The sequence below is a fragment of the Anser cygnoides genome, chromosome 2 (genome assembly GCF_040182565.1).
Source record: "Anser cygnoides isolate HZ-2024a breed goose chromosome 2, Taihu_goose_T2T_genome, whole genome shotgun sequence".
Classification (NCBI taxonomy): domain Eukaryota; kingdom Metazoa; phylum Chordata; class Aves; order Anseriformes; family Anatidae; genus Anser; species Anser cygnoides.
Genome location: NC_089874.1, coordinates 32,250,477 through 32,272,372, shown reverse-complemented (window position 1 = coordinate 32,272,372; position 21,896 = coordinate 32,250,477). Strand labels below are relative to the sequence as shown.

The following is a 21,896-nucleotide window of genomic DNA, read 5'->3' as shown; positions in this document are numbered from 1 at the left end:
CAAAGTGAGCACTGTTTGGAGGGGAGGATAGTTTCAAAGGTTGTGTTACTTCCCAGTCATATAAATAGGGGCTAGAATATTAATTAGGATCACCAATAAACTTTTAAATCTACCAATCCCATGATGGCTGGTAGAGTGAGTATGTGGCTTCGGTACGTGGATGTACTTTGTTTTGGCAGAAAATCCCTTATGGTTGAATTAAATACCGTGTGTTGGTTTCCAAGTTAATTTGTATCTTAATGGAGAGGCCAAAATAGTACAGAGTACTCCAGATGTGGTCTCATGTCCAGATAGACGATCACTTCCCTGGACCTGCTGGCAACACTTCTGTTTCTTTTCCATAAGGGCTGTCTGCCAACTCGCGTTACTGTCCGCAAGGACCCCTGGATCCCTTTCTGTAGAGTCCTTCCCAGAGAGTTGGCCCTCAGCCTGTATTATGGCATGGGGTTATTTCATCCCGGCAAGCCTACAGTTGTTTTTGTTGAATGTCATGAGGCTTTGTCAACCCATTTCTCTAGTCTGTAGATGTCCCTCTGAATGGCAGCTGTGCCCTCATCTGGTGTTGTATGCAGACTTACCGAGAGTGTACCCTGTCCCCTCATCCAGGTAGTTAATGAAGATATTAAACAGTGGTGGTTCCCATGTAGGTCCCTGAAGGTGCCCGCCTAGTTACTGGCTGCCCACTGAACTTTGCACCGCTGATGAAGTTTTTGCATCCCATCATCCAGTCATTTTTTTTTCTTTGCTTATCATCCACTTATCAACCCATAGCTCACCAGTTAGGTGATAAGGAGAATGAGGTATTGTGCCTTGCTAAAGGGAAGATGCGCAACGTTTGAGGCCCTTTCCTTGTTCCCTGCATCATTCTCCTCATCATAAAAAGGAATGGGGTTGTTAGGCATGATCTGCCCTTGCTAAATCCGTGTTGGTTGCTCGCAGCCTTCCCAGGGACCGCGATGAGGCCGATGGGCCTGTATCTTCCCTCTTGGCCTGGACTGACCTTCTTGAAGATACCCTTTTGCTGCCAATATAATTTGAGAAGGTGTCTGTGTTGGCCTTCAGCTGAGCTTTGACGTTCCTGATCCAGTACTGCCTGTAGTTAAGGTGCAATATGACATCACAGCTCAGAAATTCAAAGGTTTCCTTTCTGAGCCCTACATTATTGTTTGTAGTTTTCCTCGTTTGTAATAAAGGAAAAATTACTTTTTTTTTTTTTTTTTTGGAATGGTGGTGGAGCATCTTTTAACCACAAAATAGTTCCACAAAGATGTGACATGAATGTCAGTAGTTAGAGATAACAGACTTGACCACTAGGGAGAATGTGGAAATTAATATTTGGTCTCGTTGAGGTGTCTATTTCTAGAGGAACCCTTCTGGCAATTATGGCAGCTAATATGAATTACCTTTTTTTGCTTATATTCCTTCAAGTCTATAGTCTGACCTAATAAGGCAATTAGAATATCTCATTATATTTAGCCCAGTCTCAGGTAAAATACTGTAAAGTTACATTGCTAATTTAATATTTTAAAGTAACTTTTTATCTAGATAAGGAGTGTTGATTATTTGGGAACCATTAGATTGTGTTACGTAATTTTAAAGTTAAGAAAAACCACAACTGGACAGTGAAATACTGCAGTGCATCCAGAGCAGCTTCATCTTAAAGTAAGAGTTGTAAATGAATGTATTTCAGGGGACTCTGACAATTGTGCTGCAAGTATCAAATAACAGATTTAAGATATTACCAGTAGGTTAAAGAAACAAACAAAAAACTTGGGTGACTAATTTTATAGTCAGAGTACTAATAACTAAACCATTCTGGATTGTGTGTGTGTTTGTATATATACTAATTCTCAGTTACAATCATACACATCTACAGATAGGTCATTAAAGCATGGTTTATTAGTTACCTACTTGTATGGAGTTTGCTTGAGAATAATTATATTGCTTAAAGGTGCTTCTATAAAATGGAAGGTATTGTCCATGCTGTGTTTCACACTTGATGTTTCTAGGACATTTTTCAGGAGTTATTTCGGAAAGAGCAAAACAGAAAAAGCACAGTTGGTGCTGTGGCGTATAGTTCCAAAATGTTCATCATCTTATGGAATTGAGCTTATTTTATCCTTCCGTCTTGTTGACAAATTCTGCATTTGTGGGGAAAAAAAAAAAAGCACTTTCACTTCATTTCACTTCCTGTTTTTATGGGCTATTGTTTAAAGTTTTTGAGGTTTCCTGAAGTATCAATTGCATATAAACTTTTTGAAGACAATTTTGTCTAAGATTATGCAAAATATTTTCATTTAGGCACTGTTGTGAAACTGTGTGATAATTCCAGGGAAGAAATATTGGATTTATTTTAAGAAAAATAATCAGTGTTCATTTGATCTCTTATAACCCGTTTCTTTCCACTTTCTTCTCCATTCCTAAAGATCCCAGACAAGAATGGCCTTTGAACAGAAAGCCACATCCTGTGTCATTTTTGTATTAAAAAAAATATTAAATGTTACTTGATAAGAGATTGTGATTATCCCTCTTTTCCTTCTCCAGAGTCTTGCACTAGCAAGACCTGAAATAGATGTAATCTGTTTATCCAGAGGCTGAACGTAGAACAGTCTAGATTATCTCACTGGTTCGAATTCCAGCTTGAGTTAGAGGGATTACTTTGTTCTCACATTGGATCACCTAAGGTGATCCTGTCAAGCAATAAGCCTGGTCCTGTTTGTCTGGTCCTGTTGGATCCTTCGTCTGTTTTCCTTCTGGCCAAACTAAGTTAGATACAAGTCAGTAAGGATCACTTTTTTGAAATTAAGCTAAAAATGACTTTGCGTATGTCACTTCTTCTTAGATTTAGGAAACTGGCTAAAAGTGGGCTTGCGTCTCCTATTTCTCATCATCATCCAAGATGCTGAACTGCTGCTTTTAAACCTGACTGTGATTCCTTGTCCTTTTGAATTAGATTATGGTTTAGAATTAGGGTTTTACCACAAGCCTGTGAACAGAAAGTGTGTGTCTGTGTCTGTGAAGGTGGCCTCTTGGTTTTCCTAGTTACATGCTAAATATTTATTCCACTTTCAAAATTTGGTTATGTGAAACAAGGCTTTCTGTCCTTTGTAGTTACTTCTGCTGTAGATAAAATAGATGTTAGCCCAGAGAATGAATGTTAGAAAAATGAAGGCTGGTTCAATTAAAATAATTAATTAAATCCACTTCCTAACTTCGCATTGTCATCAGGAATGCTGGTGGAGCAGGTGTGAGAAAACAAACAAAAACCAAAAAAGCCCCTTGACTCGTTAATCCAGACTGTTTCACTTTGCTTTTTCACTTGAAAAGAAAGTTTTGGGGTAAATATTTATTCTTTCTGGCAGAACCAGTGTTAATCAGAAGACTGTTCTTTTTCTTAATCATCTTACGTGCACAAACAAATTTAATCAAAACATACAACATAATTTTGCTATTTTAATCAGTAATATTCAACAATAAGGCAGTTTTTATTTTAGTAATTTTTCTGATAAAAATGAATTGCAATAACACGACAGCTTTTAAACTTTTTATTACATACTATGTTTCTGTTGTATTGTTGTGTACTTTAAGGTGATGTTAGCATATATTTTCATTTAAAGGCTTTGCACTTTTAAAAATGAATGTCATAAATCACAGAAGCAGTGCAGTGATTGTGGTTTTAGGATGTAGCAGAAGCTATTACCTGTCCTGAAGCACTTTGCTAGACCAACTTGTGTAGCTGAGGGGACAGGGGAACACGATCCCCAAAGCTTTCCTGTCTCAGGCAGCGTGAGAAGCAGCGGGAAAATCCGAGCTAAACAGAGCTAGGCATGGCTGCTCTTGGATTAATCCAACTGTTAACCAATTAAACCATTTGACATACGAAGCATGCCGTAAGCAGAACAGGATGAGCTGAGGTGGAGCGGGGACAGATGGACTCTTGTTTAGTACGGAAGAGGGGAGCTTCCAGCCTGCGTAACCAGGAGGGATCAGCAAGAATATTGCACTTACCCAGAAGAAACTTCACGGGCCTAACTTTCTAAAACTTAACATTGTGTAATGTTCTTTATTTAAAAGATGATTTGTTTATATTTACATCCTCTAATATTTTAGGCTTACTTGGGTGAAGGAGGGGGAAAAAACTAAACTTAAAGTAATAAAAGGAGAACAGAGTATATGAAAATCCTTCTCTTTAAAATTTTCCCAAGAGTTTTCTTGTGAGTACTGCAGCAGTAAATTGTTGTATAGATTTCACTGCAATTAGTTTTTACATAGTTTGAGAGAGCCTTTTGGGCTAAGGAAGGAAAGGGCAAAAGGACGAGACAGAAGAGGTTAAAAGAGACCTTTAGTGATGTCAGGAAATAGGGATATGCAGACCTCTTTTCAAAACCCCACTTGATGTGTCTTTCACTTTGATTGCTGTAGATTTGGCATGTAGTAGGAATGTAACTACAAAGATATTAATGGTTTATTTTGTACTTGTTAAATGTTTCTCCTGGTAGTGTAACATAACAATTTCACTGCAGATGAAATTGGTACTCCAGTTGATACTGCTTTCCAATTCTACTTGTCATGCTAGTGAAGACACAGTAATTTGAATCCTAAAATAATGTTTTTAATCACTTGACAAAAATGACACTTGCCTTAATTATAGAAAGGTTTATACATGAACACATTCCATTTACACTTAAAATGGAAGTTGAGTGAAAACGCAGATGTGGAGAATTAACAGAAAATTAAACTTGACATCTACTGTATATGCAGTCTTTGACAATTTTTTTAATGTGAGCCCACAGGTGGCGTTGAATACATTTGGCAAATCATCATATTGAAAAAATACTAAAATAGCAAAGACTAGTTTGCTTATCTAGCTAGGTACTTGTCACCTACTGCCATTTAAAAAACACTAATCAGATATACACGGATATAATCAGATATACACAGTAAAATAATTGCAAGAAAGTGTTTTTGTTTTTAAATGACCCTGTTCTTTCAAAGTTCAGACTATTCTGTTGCAAGCCTTCGATTTGAAAGCGCTCAGAAGGGCAACCAGCAGTAGCAATACAGGCCTTTTGGATGTTACAGCTGTGTGATATGAGTGGTCTTCTGCCGAAGCTGTAGATGGACAAGTAGGTATTTCCCGAGCCCAGCCTTTCCAGCCGTTTTGTCTGTCTGTTCTGCAAGACACAAACGTGGCTGCTGCCTGGTGGCAAAGGGGAAGGCAAGAAGAAAAGGAGCATCTGTCGGCTGGACACCTGGAGCTGTTTTTGCATGAAAGGAGAAGCACTTAGGTATCTGTCAGTTGCAGTTGCAAATGAAAATTGACCGCACCAGTTTAAATGCAAACTGAGCACAGCTGTACATTCCTCAGCAAATATTCAGTGAAAGCTGTGTCGGGGCTGAGGGTTTTGCTTAAAGATGGATTAGAAGCAAAGCTCTGAAAGCTTGTCCACTGGACTAAATGAACAAGAAACCCGCGGAAGCTACTTTAAAGTATAGTTAAAAAAAAAAAAAAAGCATAGTTACTAGTTACGTATGCTGTTGTAGTAACTCATTGCTGTTGTGGTTGGTACATTAAAACCTTGCCACGCTCCTGCTTGACTTGCTTGAAAAATAATCTAGCTAATTCGTAAGTAGTGAACTATCATATGCATAACTACTTGCATACTAAATTACAGTGGGATATTTATTCTCTTAAACTGTTTTTTTTAAGACTCTGTCTGTCTAGTCTATAAACCGTACATAGTTTCTAGGCGGTGAATCTTACGGATATACACAAAGTCCTGCATGGATGGTGACATAGTCAGTCTGAGCTCAGCTGTATCAGCTGTAGTTGTGCAACAGGAGCCATCAAAATGCTGCATTAATTAGAAAGCAGAAGCCAAACAAAGGAAAAGCAGAGGTATATAAGAAAACAAGTTTGTGTACTTCTTTTAGTAGGTGTCTGTATTTTTTTTTGTGGTGCGGGGGACATTGAGTGGGAAAAATGAACAAAGCCCAGTCCAAAACAACAAAAAAAGTCAGGTGTCATTGATAGTGTTATCTGCATCAGCTGAATCAAATTTGTGAATATTCACCTGACTTGTAACTAATGAGTCTTTCTGGTGTGCAGTTTTGACTTGCAGGCAGCCCTTTACTACATTTGATCTTTATTTTGCTGAAGCAATTCCAGTCCATGGAAGAAGACGACTGTGCCTTCTGTGGTGCTGCGTTAGCCCCCTCATGGGTATGACCTTACAAATATGCTACAGAAGTCTTTCTTTGTAAAAGTTAAGACACGAAAGAGAGGGAGCGGTGATGGTGGGACAAGTGTACGGCATCTGTAGGGATGGTAAGCCGGTGCGGGTCCAGGTGATGAGGTGGAAGCACTGTTCATCTGGAGCAAAGAACCATCGTCTACGTGTGCCTGTGCGCGCACACAGTGTGCACACGTACGTGCATCCCACAGGATTAAGGCCGATATTATCTCTTCAGCCCCAGGCAGTTGACCGGAGTTGCTTGAAATTCAGTAGCTGCAACTTTGACAGTTCGGTTTGGAAGGGTGCGCTCCTGGCAGGGGTCATTTCAGCTTCTTTTAAGGGGTTTTGGGGAGCTGCTACTTAAATGCCATTGTTAAAGCATCTCTTCAGGAGACTGGCTTGTTCTTAATGTCAAGAGTGACAAATACTCACCCTACAACCAGTTTCAGTAAGACTAGACAAAGCTTCATTAAATTTTTTTTTTTTGAAGTGACGTTATAAATACAGCTTATTTGTGAAGAAGTTCTACGTAGGAGGGGTATGACTTTTTATTTTTTGAATACCCCAGCTAGTTTCACCTTACCTTTCTACTAAGGCAGTACGAGTTGCATAGTCATACTTGAGTAATACTAGGACTTTCTTTGCTTTTCATAGTTGCTTTCGATGTGGTAAAGGAAACTTAGATTTCAGTTTTGTTTGGGAGACATGCTGCTAATGGCCCTTTAAGAAGTGTGAGGTTACAGGAACCTTTATTTGCAGTCAGCCTGAATGGAACCTTTCTCATCGCTGCATCCTTTTGAATGTCTCTCTCAGAAATCCACAAGACTATACACCACGTGTCTAAAGTATATAAGAATTGGGCCAGTATCTGTTGTACTTACTGCAGTGTACTGAGTTGTACGAGTTTTAAGAAATCCTATTAAAATACCAAATGAGATTTGAATCTCTGTAGCCATATGCTAAATTGCAAAGCTAGGGTGTAGGACAAAAGGTCACTGTTCTATCTATTAGAGTTAGAGAACTTTCTTTGTTAATTATGCATTCATCCAACCCTGAATATGCACCCTTCTATCTAGTTTAATTAAGTTTTGTTAAGTCATTTAGAGTTCTTATCCCATATTTGGTACTTCAACTTTTTTGAATAATGCCATTAAGCATACTGATTTTTTGATATGAAGAGATCACGATTAAACGTTATCTTCTGCGTGCATATCTTCCTGTTGTGTGTAGTGCTGTGCAGAAGTTTTAGGATGTACGTATTTCTGAGGGCATGAATTGGAGGAATTGTCTTTGCGTATTAGAATGTAGATGCATAATGAGAATGTATGATGAGAGCTCATGGCACTTTCATTGTTGTGTTTGCCGTTTTTTTGTATTGGTGTCCCTTTTGTTGTCTCTGTCTTCTCAAAATACTGCTGCATTTACTTCTTAGAAGTTAAAAGAATCTTCTACTCAGCTGTGACCAAGATTTTTTTAGTTTATTTTAACACTGTTCTTTAGCATTTTAGCTGTTTGAATTGCATGGTTAATATCACCTAATAAAGTCAACGCACTTTTTCAGCTGAAAGAGAATTGAATCTCTTTCAGTTCAGTTTTTGAGCAGCGACACTTTAATTTAAACAAATAAGTAAGTAGATGAGTGTAATTTTTTCCAGTCCCAAATTCCAAACAAAAAGCCACTATAACTTCTCCATCTCTTGCTAAAAAGCTTTAACTAGGAAGAAAACAGAATCCAATCTCAACTTTCTATTAAACTCGTAATAAAACAGGAAGAATTAAATAATTCTGGTGATTACCTTGTACATCCATGAAACAATCTCTCCGTAGAGCTATGATTTTGCTTTTGGGCAGCCCGATGTCTTTCTTTCAGAAAAGAACTGAGGCTGCTTTATGTACGAATCTTATTTTTTATTACTGTTCATTGTTTATAGGATTCTGAAAACTTTTTTTTCCCCCCCCCTCAGGAAGTTTTTTTTTTTTTTTTTTTTCTGAATTCTGTGCCTAAGAGAGAAAGGTGAAATCTAAATAGTCTTCAGAAAAATAAGAAATGTAGGCAAGCGTCCCCCATCTCTCCTATTAAAAGCTTTAAAAAAGGGCTCTCTGCAAATCTGGTGTTCAATTTCTGCTTGTTTTCTAAATGTCAAACTGCAAGACGAGTTTATTTAAGTGCTTTCTTAGTGTTACTTGTTGACATAGCAGTTGTCTGAGTTTCCATCAGGGTGTCATTTGATCACTGGTAGGAAAGGCGTAAATTAGACACCAGCAAAAAAAGAAAAGTTGAGAAACATAGAGCTGGAACAGTTTTGGTGGCCTATAAATACTTGTCATCATCAGTTTCACACTTTTGAGCCTTGGCTGAAACATGCTTTCCATACTGAACTGTAGACTAGGCTGAATTACGTTTATACACTCTCCGGCTGCATTGCAGCACCGTGAGGGTCCAAAGCCGTTGTAGCGCCGCACAGTCAGGTTTTCACTACCTTGCGTTTTGGACGTATACACACGCATACATTTATATATTTACAGGTATACATCTATATAGAGAGATAAAGATTGTGTGTATATACTTATGTGTGTGCATGTGCTTGCACAGTGTGTAGCAGCACAATGCCCCATATCTCGCTGCAGGAGGAGTTTTGTCTGCTCAGTTATGGCAGGCACTGGCCCTAAGAAACCACCAAATCCACAGCTACTCTTATGGTTGACTTCAGCTGCACTGGGTGCTTTCAAAACAGCTTTTGTCTCCCCCCGCTGCCGATGAATCTGTCCTGCCATGGGATCTCTCTTCTTTTTGGTATTAAATTTCACTATTTCAAAACAAAATCCTTTTTAGATACTAGAGGATTGTTTGGATGCTCTTGATTTCTGTGCTAACAAAAATTGTCGATATAATGATCAGTTTCTTAAGTTTCCCTCTCTCTTTTCAAAAAAAGAGTAAAAGTAAATTTATATCCAATATTTGATGTACTGGCTGACCAGTGCATCATCTAATGAAGATACAGCATTGCTCGGCTGTGGAAAATTGCACGTTTAGTCATGTAAATGTGATTGTAGTGATATTTTCCTGTTCTGTTGCAAAGTCTGTATTTTTCTTGGAAGTAGTGGAGAATTTCACATGAAGAAGGTATTTCAAGAAACAAGTGTGTACAAAAAAAAATGTAGAGAAGAAAGTTGACACTTTATGCATAATAGTTGCATCTGAAGTGAGAGATGCCTAACAGTAGCTAGTGGAAAAATGCTCTAATGCTGGCTAAAGCAGACTGCTGGCTCACAATGGAAGTTGGTAGCAATATGCACTTCTTACTTAGTGTTTTTATTTTATCAAGCAAAGTGTCTATTTCCTACACAGTTAAAATGTATCAAGTTTTTAATAAACTACAAATATTGCTCTGGAGACTTTAAAGTTGTAAAAAATATCATATTAATAATACTTTTTCTATGTGTTCTTGTTTACAGACCAGTCTTTCCATATGGGGATGGGGAAGTCTTGGTGTTGTGCTTTTTCTAATAACTTTTGGACCCTTTGCTATATTTTACTTTGCATTTTATATCCTCTGCTTCGTGGGTGGGTAAGTAGACTACTTACAGTTTTTTTTATAATTGAGGTTAAATTTTAATGCGTGTATTAGCAGTTTGCTGTGAAAATCTGCAGTGACTTCTATTTAATTACATCCTCATTTAAAAAGCTCTTTGTGACCTGAGTTTTTTTCTTGATCTTAAATTTTACTTTTGATAATTTTTTTCTGCTGAATATTGCTTATACTATGTTTGCCAAGGCAAAAAAGATGACTGATTTAAAATAATAATAATAAAAAAAGCAAAAGAGCTATATATAAGAGATGTTAAGAGGACAAATACTCACTTAATACCACTGTTACTTTCAGTTCATTACTTCCTATTTCTGTTCTTCTCCCAAGTAATTATGTCTCCTTTCCTTCTCACTATCTTTTTTCCTACATAAGGTACTTCATTCATGAGGACAGTGAGCGGGTGTTTTTCTGGTTTATTGACATGTCTTGTAACACCTTCATCAAGTAAATCAGATTAGTAACTGTAGATACTTTATTCTATGGACAGGAAGGGAGCAAACAGAATGTATTTTAATTGTCCTTAGCACTACTTTTGCATTGTATATGTCTGCCTTATAACCTTTACTTCTAATGCCAGATCTAAATGAGAGGTGACGTATTCCCCCCTCCTCTCATTCATCTGTCTCTTCTGCAGGACAGCAATATTTCTTGGTTTTCCACAACCTGATTGGCTTCTAATGAGAGTGTTTGGGCTATCTTTATTCTTTTTCTTCGCTTTGAAACACCGTTTTAGCTTTCTTATTGGATACAGTAAAGAATATTAGTACATTTCTCTGTCATTCCAAAAAGTGCAATGGATTTAGTGTCTAGAACTGGAGATGCTATGCTTGGGTTTTAAACTTGGGTTAAACTTGGAATTCCCTGTCTGAGAATGCAGAGTAGTCAGTTTACGAGATTGGTGAGTTAAACTAGTTTTTAAGTAAATGCCTTTGTCTTGTTGAATCTTGATACGTGTATGACTGGCATATTTTGCTGGCTGTTTGTCCATCAATGCAACTTGGTTCATTTTTGTAGCTAGTCATTGAGCATTGATTTTAAAACTAAAATCATCTTGTGGTACTGTTAAATTTTGTTAAAGCAGAATTTGTATCCATTTTCCTATTACATGTTTATGTACTTAGACAGATATGAAGTCTTAGCCCTTCCAGTAGAGTGTTTAGCTTAAAATGCACACCTTCTTGGCTAAGGCTGCAGTCTGGTCCTTTTTTTACATCGTTTATCTTGTCAGATGTGTGAGATGCATCCTTTAACAGTCAGCATACAGAATCAGGAGTACCAACTAGGTCAAATAGGTTTATTTTAAAGTTATTCTTGCCTACTTTTCTTTGTGAATTAATTCCCATGCAAAGTTATGCAAAACACTTGGTCCTGTTCCTCTTACCTTATAACATTAATATTTGTTTATAACTTTTTCACCTATGGTTAGCAATGATATAACATCAGTTATGTAAATTAAGATAATAATCTAATTTTGGTTCATGTGTAGCATGAGCATTAAGGAAGCTACTATACCCTTATGTGGAGCAAAGTAACAATTTTGGATGTGGCTTTTCACGCTGTAACTTTATCTTAATTCTTTGAATTGTTATCCAATTTGGCACACAGTTTTCTAGCTGTTTACACTTGTTCACAAATGGTGGCTTATATCAATGGTTTCAGACTTCCGCTAGCTGGGAGGCTACTTTTGTCCCATTTTGCAGTTCAAACAGAAAACATTGGTTGCATCCTTAATAATGACCTTAATGTTTATACTATGTGCCAGTGAGTTGTGAAGGAAAATAAAGATGATGCCATAGCTGTATCAATGTTATCTGTTTCTACTGTTTCACTTCTGTTGTGTGCTATCTAGTTGTTTTTTTTATATACTCCTAACGGTGTCTTTCCTCCTGCACAATTAGCCTGTAGTAAGCATGCTACTGTGTTTGTATGGATAGAAGGATACTGTGTGTCCATACGAAAGCTTTAAATCAGAAGTCGTCTTTGTTTAATTTTGTTTTGTTTTAGGATTGATTTACAAAACAAAAAAAAAAAAGCTAGAGTTTGGGGTTTGATAACTCATCCCTAAGGCAACTGAGATCTTTCCACCCAAAACAGGAGGCAAGAGGTAGATACTGTCTCTAACCTGTATAGCCAAGACTATTACAAGGTGTTAAGCTTCATAAAATATTTGTTGCCTCTACTTCAAGTATTGGTGCAAATCCCTTAACCTGATGCTGGGCCTGTCTTTCACCCATCTTTTCTTTGTACCGTGTATGTTCCATGTGTGTTTTTTACCTTACTCTCTCTCCTTTTCTCTTTGCATTCTAAAGAAGTAAAATAGAAGTTATGTGATCTGTGGTTCTGCCAGCAGCCTTAAGCTTCTGATACTGTCATAACTAAAATTTCTTGGACCACCAATCACTATGACATGTAAAGGAATTTGCTCCATTGTGTAAAAAAAAAAAAAAAAATCAATACTTAATAATATCCATGTATATGTGTCTGGCTGCCTACATTGATTATTCTAATTCCTACCAGACTGGTTCCGAAGCTAGCTGCTTATTGACTTCTACAAAGCCATTCAGCTGACGTTGTTACTTTTCAGACTTGATAGGAAAAAGATAAATCTGTAGTCCTCACTTTTCTGCCTTTCACCTTTGCTCTGTTGTTAATCCATCCCTGTGAAAAGCTGGTCTTCCAATAATCTTTGGAAAAAAATAACTGGTTAAATAAATTACAGTCTCGTTCTTTTTCTGTTCTATTCAATTTTAGAAAAGACTAAACTGATTTCTCATTTACTGAATTGAATATCCTCTTGATGAATTGGATAAGCATTTGCACTGGAAGCTTCTGATTAACTAACAGCTGTACTGAATGATCATAATCTATAGCTAGTTACTTGCAAGGTTTTGATCCTTTTGAATTAAAGGAAGTAGCTCTCCCCTTCTTTCTGATACAAATTATTAATATATGGTTGAAGTTAAACCATTTTGGGAAAAAAAAGGCATTTTGGGAATACTGTTTTCTTTAAAAGCAGACTGAGATTTCTAATAGGAAATTGACAGATTATAAATAAAATAAACCCAAACATTTAAATGATTGAAACAAACAAACAACTTGGCATAGTGAAACTAATACTGTGGAGTTTTTTAAGCAAGTTTTTGTCCTTGAACTGAATTATGATGCTAAAAGCAGTGTTGGTGTTATGATTTTAAAGCTATCTGGAAGCATCTGGAGCAGAAAAGCAATTAGAGCTTTTAATTATTTTTTTAATTTGTTGTCCTTCATTCACATGTAGATGTAGAAAGTATTTGGGATTGGCAGATAAAGATGATGCTATAGGCTGTAAAGGAATCAGAATATCAAGTGAAATTTTCTTCTACATTATCAAATTACCCATAATAATTTTGTGTGGCTTTTTTTTTTTTTTTCCTGTTCTGGAGTTATTACAGTATAAACGATCACCTCCCTACTTCTGAATTATTGAGCATTACAGTACTTGAAAAGAAAGGTTCCCAGCTTGGGAATTAAAGCTTTCAAATGGAATACTTCTGGCTAATTCAGATGTGTTGGTTAGGAACTAAATGCTAATCATAAGAGTAAGAATATAGTTTAGCAGGAGCAATCTATATTAAAAGAATGTATGATTTCAGCATGTTTCTAGCATGGAACAACCTTGTTAGATGCTGTGACCACAAGCATTGGTCAGTTGTCCTTTAAATGGAATACTTTTGATATTTGCTTAAAAAGCTGTGCATGTTTAGCCATCCCAAGACTAGTCTTGAGCAGCAGTAGCTTCTCATTGTTTTTCATGATCAACTTTCAAAGGCTCCCTACTTCAGTTATGCTATAATTGGCACAGCCTTTAGGTTTTCATCTATTTCTTACTAAAACTAGCTTTGTTTTTGTTTTTGTGCCCTGTGTCATAAGCCATAAATTATTCCTGTTGCAGCAAAATTGAACTTCTGATAGTGGTTATTTTCCATTGTGCTTTCATTATATTACAAAGAAAACAATAATAAAAGTAGTTGCTGTCCTGCTTAACTACAAGTCATAATTTAAATATTATTGAGGAATTTTGAGGGGGTAAAGTAATGAATTTCTAATGTAACATTTTTTTAAAAAATAAATGGTCCAGGAGTGTGCTTGTTTCTAGAATTTATATGCTGAATTAAATAACAAAACCCCAACACCTTGTGTTTAACTTACTTTTTCTTCTAGGAGAACTTTGCCTCTCTGTTCTTAGGTAGCTTGATAGGACTATTGATTTTTACTTTATTTTTCAGCTTAATATAAGTTCCAGATCGAAAACTTTTTACTTCTCATTTAAATCTATGTAATAATGTGTAATCAGTAGTTACTTTCTACACTTACTACGTCAGTTTCTTTCTGGTGCTTTTGTGGCTATTATCACAATGTCATGGTCTAAATATCTCTGTAAAGAGGTTATTTCTGCATAGCGTTGAAGTAAAAGCATCTTTGTATAAATGCAACCAGAGTGGCCTATACATGTACCCCTTTTTCACTCTTCTAATATTTGTGAGCATAGGCAGCATGCTCTTAAAGGTTCTTCTACATAGCAGGCTCTGTAGTATAGACTATAGATATTTACCGTGTGATAACATTATATTAAGAATGAGAACAGAAGACTGGAAAACTTCATACTGTATTGTGTCAGTTAATTTGAGTAGCATACTACAATGAAAGAGCCCTGTCGTATGGTAGTCAATGGTGAGAGTCAAGTATTGGCATTTTGTAACTGTGCAATGTTTTCTAGAGGGTGGGGATTAGAAAGATCGTTCTAGCTTGTCTTTCTTTTTCAATTTTAGGGGTTTTGTGGTTACTCTTTTATTTGGAAAAAGCAACTCAGAAAAATACCTGGAGCAGTGTGAACATTCATTTCTTCCTTGTACATCAGTTGGGATCCCTAAGGTAAGGAGTCTTTACTGACCTTAACTTGTAAATCAGGCTTTATAGCTTTGAAACTTAGATTCAAACTGATTAGCATTGTTATTCTAAGAATTAGAAATATACCCGTTTCCCAAAACAAATGATCCTGCTTTTATGTTTTGAGTCAGCTATTACACTGGGTATGAATTTGCAATGCAAGATTTTTCTTTTTTGAAATATAAGCTTTTAAAGCATTTATGGAAAGTCTGTTTCAATTACTGTTTCTGAGTTCATTATGCAAAAAGAGTAAGATGCAACTGTCTAATGCTATATGTTAGAAATTACTAAACTATTCTTTTCTAGACTTTTTTTTTTTGGGAGGCGGAGGTGGGGAGGTGTTAGCTCCTTCCGGCGTTTTCTTGCAAGATTGTTGTGACTACTTATGATTCTTCCATCCTTGGGTCTGTAGTTTTGCCAGTTTTGATTCTTTGTGGTCAGTGAGTTTCTTGATGAAGTCTAGATTTAGAGTACTTAAGGGAGGTAGAAGCTCTTATCTTTGACCAAATTTATGTAAGGCCAAGCAAAAATCACGGAAATGCATACACAAATGAGGGAGCAGTGTGATCTGGTAAGACTTTCCAACTTTGTTGTCTTCTTTTCTGAAATGTTACCAGGTAGATAGACCTAGGCATCCTAGACTAGATAGACTAGATAGACTTCAGGCATTCTAATTGGCTAAATCTGCATCTCTGTAGTACAGAATAAGTTCTTAATAGCCAAGATGTGGAATTCGTAGCAATTCCTGGTTTATGAATCTATATGTCTTGGCAGGTGCAACTTGGCCTAATTGGTTTGAACTCATTAGTATAGAGAAAACAAACCTAAAAATTGCTAGTTACATTAAGATGCTAAATCTCACAAATGTTTTGTTGAAACATCTTTCAACTGTCAGACTGTTGGTCACTGCACTTCATGTTGTCTGTGATGAGGAGGTTTCAACTTTCTTATCAGCAGCACATGTAAAGAAATGTGCTTTGTGATTCAGCAGCATGTTTTCTAATCACAATTTGTGTGTGCGTGTAACTGAGATGTCTGGGACTTAAGTAGATTCTAAGCTGAGAGTAAATTTATTGGTCCAAATGAAAAATTTAAGGCTTTATTGCCGCTATTGAAAAAATGAGTCAGCAAACTAATGATTTGGTTCCATTAATGAAACATGATTTTAGGAGACTAAAGTTCTCGGCGCTATATGGATTACAGTGCTTATAGTGACTGTGAAGTGTTGCTTATGTCTTACACTTTTTTGAGAGCAGATTTACAAACAATTTTTTTCTGTCTTTTAGACTTGCTCTGAACCTTTTTTTAATGTTTTTTTGACCCCTTTATGTATGTATGCTCCAGTTGCTTTATGAAAGAATAAAATGTCTTTTTCTGTACAATGGTTGCAAATATAGTACTTCTGGTTTTGAGTGTGGATTATTGGTGCATGTATGTCACTTTTCTTAATTTACCAATGTTGACTGATGTATGGATTTTTTTGTAGTAAGTAAGAAAAAAAAAACCCTTCATACTAAATGCTATTTGAAGTTGTCCTCCAGTTAATGTTTATTTGTCGTCTACAGTAGTGTTCTGCGTGTCTTTTTTGTCACTCTATTAATACAGCATTAGCTAGTTTAGTTGAGCTTTTCAGTTGGAAGAGTAATCTGAAGATGTGGATTCTTGATAGGAAGCTCTTTTTCTCAAAGGCAGTCAGGAAGGCTTTCAGCACTGTCTCCCGTAACATCCTCATAGACAAGCTCAGGAAGTGTGGGACGGATGAGTGGACAGTGAGGAGGATTGAGAACTGGCTGGATGGCAGAGCTCAGAGGGTTGTGTTCAGCAGCACGGAGTCTAGTTGGAGGCCTGAAGCTAGCGGTGTCCCCTGGGGGTCAGTACTAGGTCCAGCCCTGTTCAATTTGTTCATCACTGACCTGGACGATAGAACGCAGTACAACCTCAGCGAGTTTGCTGATGGCACAAAACTGTGAGGAGTGGCTGATAACCCCAGAGGGCTGTGCTGCCATTCAGAGGGACCTCGACAGGCTGGAGGGTTGGGCCGAGAGGAACCTCGCGAAGTTCAACAAGGGTAAGTGTAGGGTCTTGCACCTAGGGAGGAATAACCCCAAGTACCAGTACAGGCTGGGGGCTGACCTGCTGGAAGGCAGCTCTGTAGAGAGAGACCTGGGAGTCCTGGTGGACAGCAGGCTGACCATAAGTCAGCAACAGGCCCTAGTGGCTGAGAAGGCCGATGGGATCCTGGGGTGCATTCAGAAGAGTGTTGCCAGTAGGTCAAGAGAGGTGATCCTGCCCCTCTACTCAGCCCTGGTGAGGCCACACCTGGAGTATTGTGTCCAGTCCCGGGCCCCCCAGTACAAGAGGGACATGGAGCTGCTGGAGCAGATCCAGAGGAGGGCTACAAAGATGATGAGAGGACTGGAGCACCTGTTGTATGAGGACAGGCTGAAAGAGCTGGGCCTGTTTATCCTGGAAAAGAGAAGACTGAGGGGAGACCTCATCAATGTGTATACATATCTGAGGGGAGGGTGTCAAGAGGATGGAGCCAGTCTCTTTTCAGTTGTTCCCAGTGACAAGACAAGAGGCAACAGGCACAAACTGAAGCACAGGAGGCTCTGGCTGAATATGAGGGGGCACTTCTTTACTGTCAGGGTGATAGAGCACTGGCACAGGCTGCCCACATAGGCTGTGGAGTCTCCTTCTCTGGAGATATTCAAAACCCGCCTGGATGCCATCCTGTGCAACATGCGCTAGGTGACCAAGTGTGGCACAGGGGCTGTACTAGATGACCTTCAGAGGTCCCTTCCAACCTCAACCATTCTGTGATTCTGTGATTTTGGTACTGTTTTTCTTTTGTTCTGTTTTGTTTTTCTTTAAGTGAAAATGAATGTTCAAATGCTTGATTTTAAAGAAAGAGGTTAAAATTCAGAGCACCAAAATGTGGATAAAGTAATGCGTAGAGTGCAGCAAGGTCTAGAGAACTCACAACACAGGATTTGGTACAGATATGTTTGCATAGATGCTGCTTGTTATATATATAATGAATGCCGTGCATTAAGGGGAAATTATGTAAGTTTGATGGAAGATTATTTACCTAGTATGGCAAATACATAAAACTTTCACTGGAGAAAAAGGAATGTGTGAGAATGGTCTAACCTTGTAGTTGGCTCTGATTTGAGCAGAAGGTTGGACTGACTTTCTGAGGACAAGACCCAAGCATGAATCTTAAGCTCCTATAAGCATTCAGATTTTACCAACTAACCTTGCATATTCTGTTTCTCTCTTTTTTCTGCTTTCCTTCTGGCTGCTTTTTTTTTTTTTTTCTGTTTTCCAAATGTGGTTTTGTGCATGCAATCCTCAAATTTCAAACTTCACTTTTAAAACTATTTTGGCAATTATAACTGTTTAGTAGCAATATATAATCATTCCATTCTGTACTGTTCTGGCATTTTTGACACTGTCAAGACAAAAATGTTTTGCAAATTCATAAATACATAGCTGGAATATTGTTTGAATACGAGTCAACTTTTTACATATTGAAGTAGTATCAAACTGTTTCCTCACCTTTAAAAGTATGTAGAACTTTGCAACAGCAAATATTTCCTTGTTAGTTGAAAAGAGAGATGTTTTCTGACCTTGTATTTCAGCACCATTCACTGAATGTGAACTTGTTTGAACGAGAGAGACTTAGGGGGAATCATGTAGAATAGTAGAATAGAAATACTGGGCATATTGTTTATCATTTTTATGTTTTATATATATATATATATATTTTTGATGATTCTATGTCCCCAGTACAGCCATAACTCACTCTCTTCTCTAGAGAAAAGGGGGGAAAAAAAAACTTGATTTTTTTTTTTGAACAGTAATGTAGGTTGTTGTGTTGCTATTTCTCAGAAAATAAAGGGGCTAATTGCAGGTTTCACCAGAAGTTTATAGAAGGACACCGTATTAGTCCACTCAGTGAAACACTGTCAGCAAGTACTTCTTTCAGTATGTTGCTTCCTGCAAGTTAGCTCTGATGAAGTAATACCTGGAGTAAACTGCTATAAGTTGCAAGTCCTTCTATAAGGCAATTTTTTACATCCTCATCAATTACTTCTCTAAGACTTGCCTGTCCGATTGTGATGGTACCAAAGAGTAGTTTCTCTACTGGCGTATATAATAACCTGAGATGTATAAAGAAACAGAGGGGGTTGGGGGGACAACCTGTACAATTCCTTGCCAGAGGCTACACAGGAAGTTCATCGTCAAGTATTAAGATGGAGTCTTACCCATGCTTGTGCTGCTGTCTATCTCTGCACTTTTACTGCTATTTGAGTTTTATTTCCTTCTGATCTGTTATTTTAGCAAACTTGCTTCTGTACAGTAAGCAAGAAGTAATGCAAGTCATTTTTTTTGCCATTATTTACCATATAAAAAAATGTGGATATTAGATCTTATGCGCTACATAGATTGCAATCATAAAGTTTTACAGAGTTGCTACTGGAAGTATACAAGTATCATGAGCAGCTATACTTAGAATCCAGCTCTACTCAAACCTGCAGAGTTAAAATTTCCTAATCTCTTTCAAGTGCATAGAAGAAATGAAACGTGAAGCCAGACCTATTAAGATTGACAGAAGACTGACAGGTGCAAATATAATTGATGAGCCTTTGCAACAGGTAAGTTATAACCAGGACTATTTAATTTATTATTTTTATTTTTCCAAGTATTGAGCGTGTAATATCTAAGTAGTTGTGAGACAAATAGAAGTTGAGAAATTATAGTTGAGAGTGGTAAGTGGAAAACATCCAGGGTGGACTAGGATATTGGGCAACATTTGAGTCCATTTTCTGTATGTTGTAGTTTCTTGGCATAGCAGTGGTGAATTCACATGAATCAATATGAGAAAGAGGTTTTAGTATGAGAGTTTTATTGTTTCACTCCCAGTTTTGTAATGGTAGAGTTCACTATGTGAACCTTTTAAGACTGCTGTTGCATTACCAGGCACAAGAAGCTGTTTTGTGTATTGTCCTGTTTTGTTCATTAGTGTGTCTTTCTTTTCCCTGTTCAATTTCAGGTAATCCAGTTTTCCCTGAGAGACTATGTGCAGTATTGGTATTACACACTAAGTGATGATGAATCGTTTCTTCTGGAAATCAGGCAGGCTCTTCAGTATGCACTTGTTCAGTTTTCTGCCAGGTAAGATTATTTGTATTTTTATCAATACACTGACTAAACAAATGGACAGTTACCTCTGTTGGTTGTATGGTAATAGTTAAACAATTTTTAATTTATCTGTTGGCATAGTTCACTGTATTTTACAGAAAGAACATTAATGTACTTTAAGATTATAATCCAAGAGAGCTACAGTCTTGTTGATCCCTTAAGGAATAAAAGAAGGTGAAGTTTATAGTCATGGTCTTTTCAAAATAGTCTTTTCAAGATTTCGATTAATGCCTAAGATTAGCAAATAGTATTTTTCTGCAGTTTAGGCACTGAGCTGCGTGAGTCATCACCTTTTTCTGTGCAGGTCTGTTTCATATAAACAGCAGAGCAATTCCCAAGACAAATCAATTTGAAAACCTTAAGTCAAATATCTGTATCAACTCGGAAAACTTTTTTTAAAAAATGGTGTTGCTCTTCAATATCTAAGAGCAATGAGTATTTTCAAAGGAGTAGTAATCTGGGGAATTTAATTATTGATTTAATGTAATTCTTCCTTAAAAAATGAGCTTACATGGTTCAGAACAAATGGATAGTTTGTTAATTGTCCAATATATTTCAGTTGTTGCTTAATCAAGTAGCAGGGAGTACGTCTAGGAAATTATTTATCTTTAGCATGGCTGATTTCTCAGCCCAGGAAATGTGTGTTTATATCCATATTCTTCTTTACTAAGTAATGATTTCAAGCGTTCATCCCACTGTAGTGATCATCTGTTTTCTCTTTAGAAGCAGTTGTGGGTAACCTAAATAATAATAATAAACTTCTTAGCAAGTTTTGAGATGCTGTCATCCCCTTCTTCTGACCTTGAAAATGTAGATCAGTATGCTTTTCTGGCAAGAAAGGTCGAAGATGTAGAACTAGGTTTAATGCTAGGAGAAGTACATGATAACAAAATCTTACTGACGGTTTCCTAGGTTTTCCATTATGTCATAAACTTGGAAAGCATAAAAGATAAGCTGAATGAATAATACCATATGGGAAGCAATACTGTGCTTAACTGAAATTGATTTGGCTGCCCAATCACAATGTTTTTGTCTATTTCATGAAGTTAACTTTGAGCATTATCAAGCACTGGTTTTGTGTCAAAGCAGGTCAAGTTATAACTAATTTATTTTTTTTCCTTCAGCATCACCGCTTTTCAAAAATAGCCACCATTCCCGTGCAATTGTCTTTTCTTCCTGTACAAATCATATCATCTTCATTGACCTGCAGCAATTTATTATTATTATTGAGAGAAAATGATCTAGTGCATTTAAAATGACTGCAATTGGTTATAGCTGTAGCAGTTTTAAATTAGTTACATAATCTTTAATTTCATCTAGCCTGTGAATTTCTATAGAGAACGAGTAGTGTAGGTTTTTCTTTTTTCTTTTGTAGCTGCTCTTACCGAAGAATGCTGCAAGGCTGCCACCTAGTGTTTTTGTGTGATTTGTTTGTTGTGCTCGTTGTGGATCTGGGTTATCGATGATTAACAGGTTAACTGCCTTTTGAGACAGCTCCGCTTAGGAAGGCATGGACAACACATCAGTATATCTGCATCTTTCTTAGACCAGTAATTAAATGGTTTTATGAAAATTAACGGTGACTATTTTCCAACACTTTGTTGATTTAGAGATTCGTGCCAACTACTTCTCATGTAAGGTATAGAATCAATTGTTGATAATATTAGGTTGTTGGTAGTTTCAAATGAAAGGTATGTTTTCTTGTGCATATCCTGCAAATTTGGAAGAAAATGATTTTATGTGCCTTCTAAAATGACAGAAACTATGGGAGAAAAAGACCTGGGGAACATTTAGGTTGTAGATGCTTGTAGACAGTTTGTGTGAGGTTTTTTTTTTTTTTTTAAACTAATGATGAGAATCAGAATACCATACTGGATATCAGCGTTAACTTTAAGGTAATTCAAACATAAATAATGTGTAGATGTGGGTTGTAAAA

The 21,896-nt window shown here is 37.0% G+C and overlaps 1 protein-coding gene across 7 annotated transcripts in view; it reads left to right on the top strand.

Annotated features, from left to right (window-relative positions):
* SNX13 (sorting nexin 13) overlaps positions 1–21,896 on the top strand; it is a 68,557-nt gene that overhangs the window by 11,902 nt on the left and 34,759 nt on the right. For 5 of the 7 annotated variants that reach the window (XR_010829152.1, XM_066991791.1, XM_066991789.1 and 2 more), the window contains exons 2-5: positions 9,693–9,805; positions 14,635–14,737; positions 19,324–19,413; positions 19,812–19,933. Coding sequence is in view for 6 of the 7 variants with exons in the window: in XM_066991791.1 (XP_066847892.1) it covers positions 9,693–9,805; positions 14,635–14,737; positions 19,324–19,413; positions 19,812–19,933 (428 nt within the window). In the remaining variant the exon portion in view is untranslated. Of the gene's footprint in view, positions 1–6,053; positions 6,224–9,692; positions 9,806–14,634; positions 14,738–19,323; positions 19,414–19,811; positions 19,934–21,896 lie in introns of those variants that run through there. The other 2 variants (XM_066991790.1, XM_066991792.1) reach the window with 2 other exon arrangements.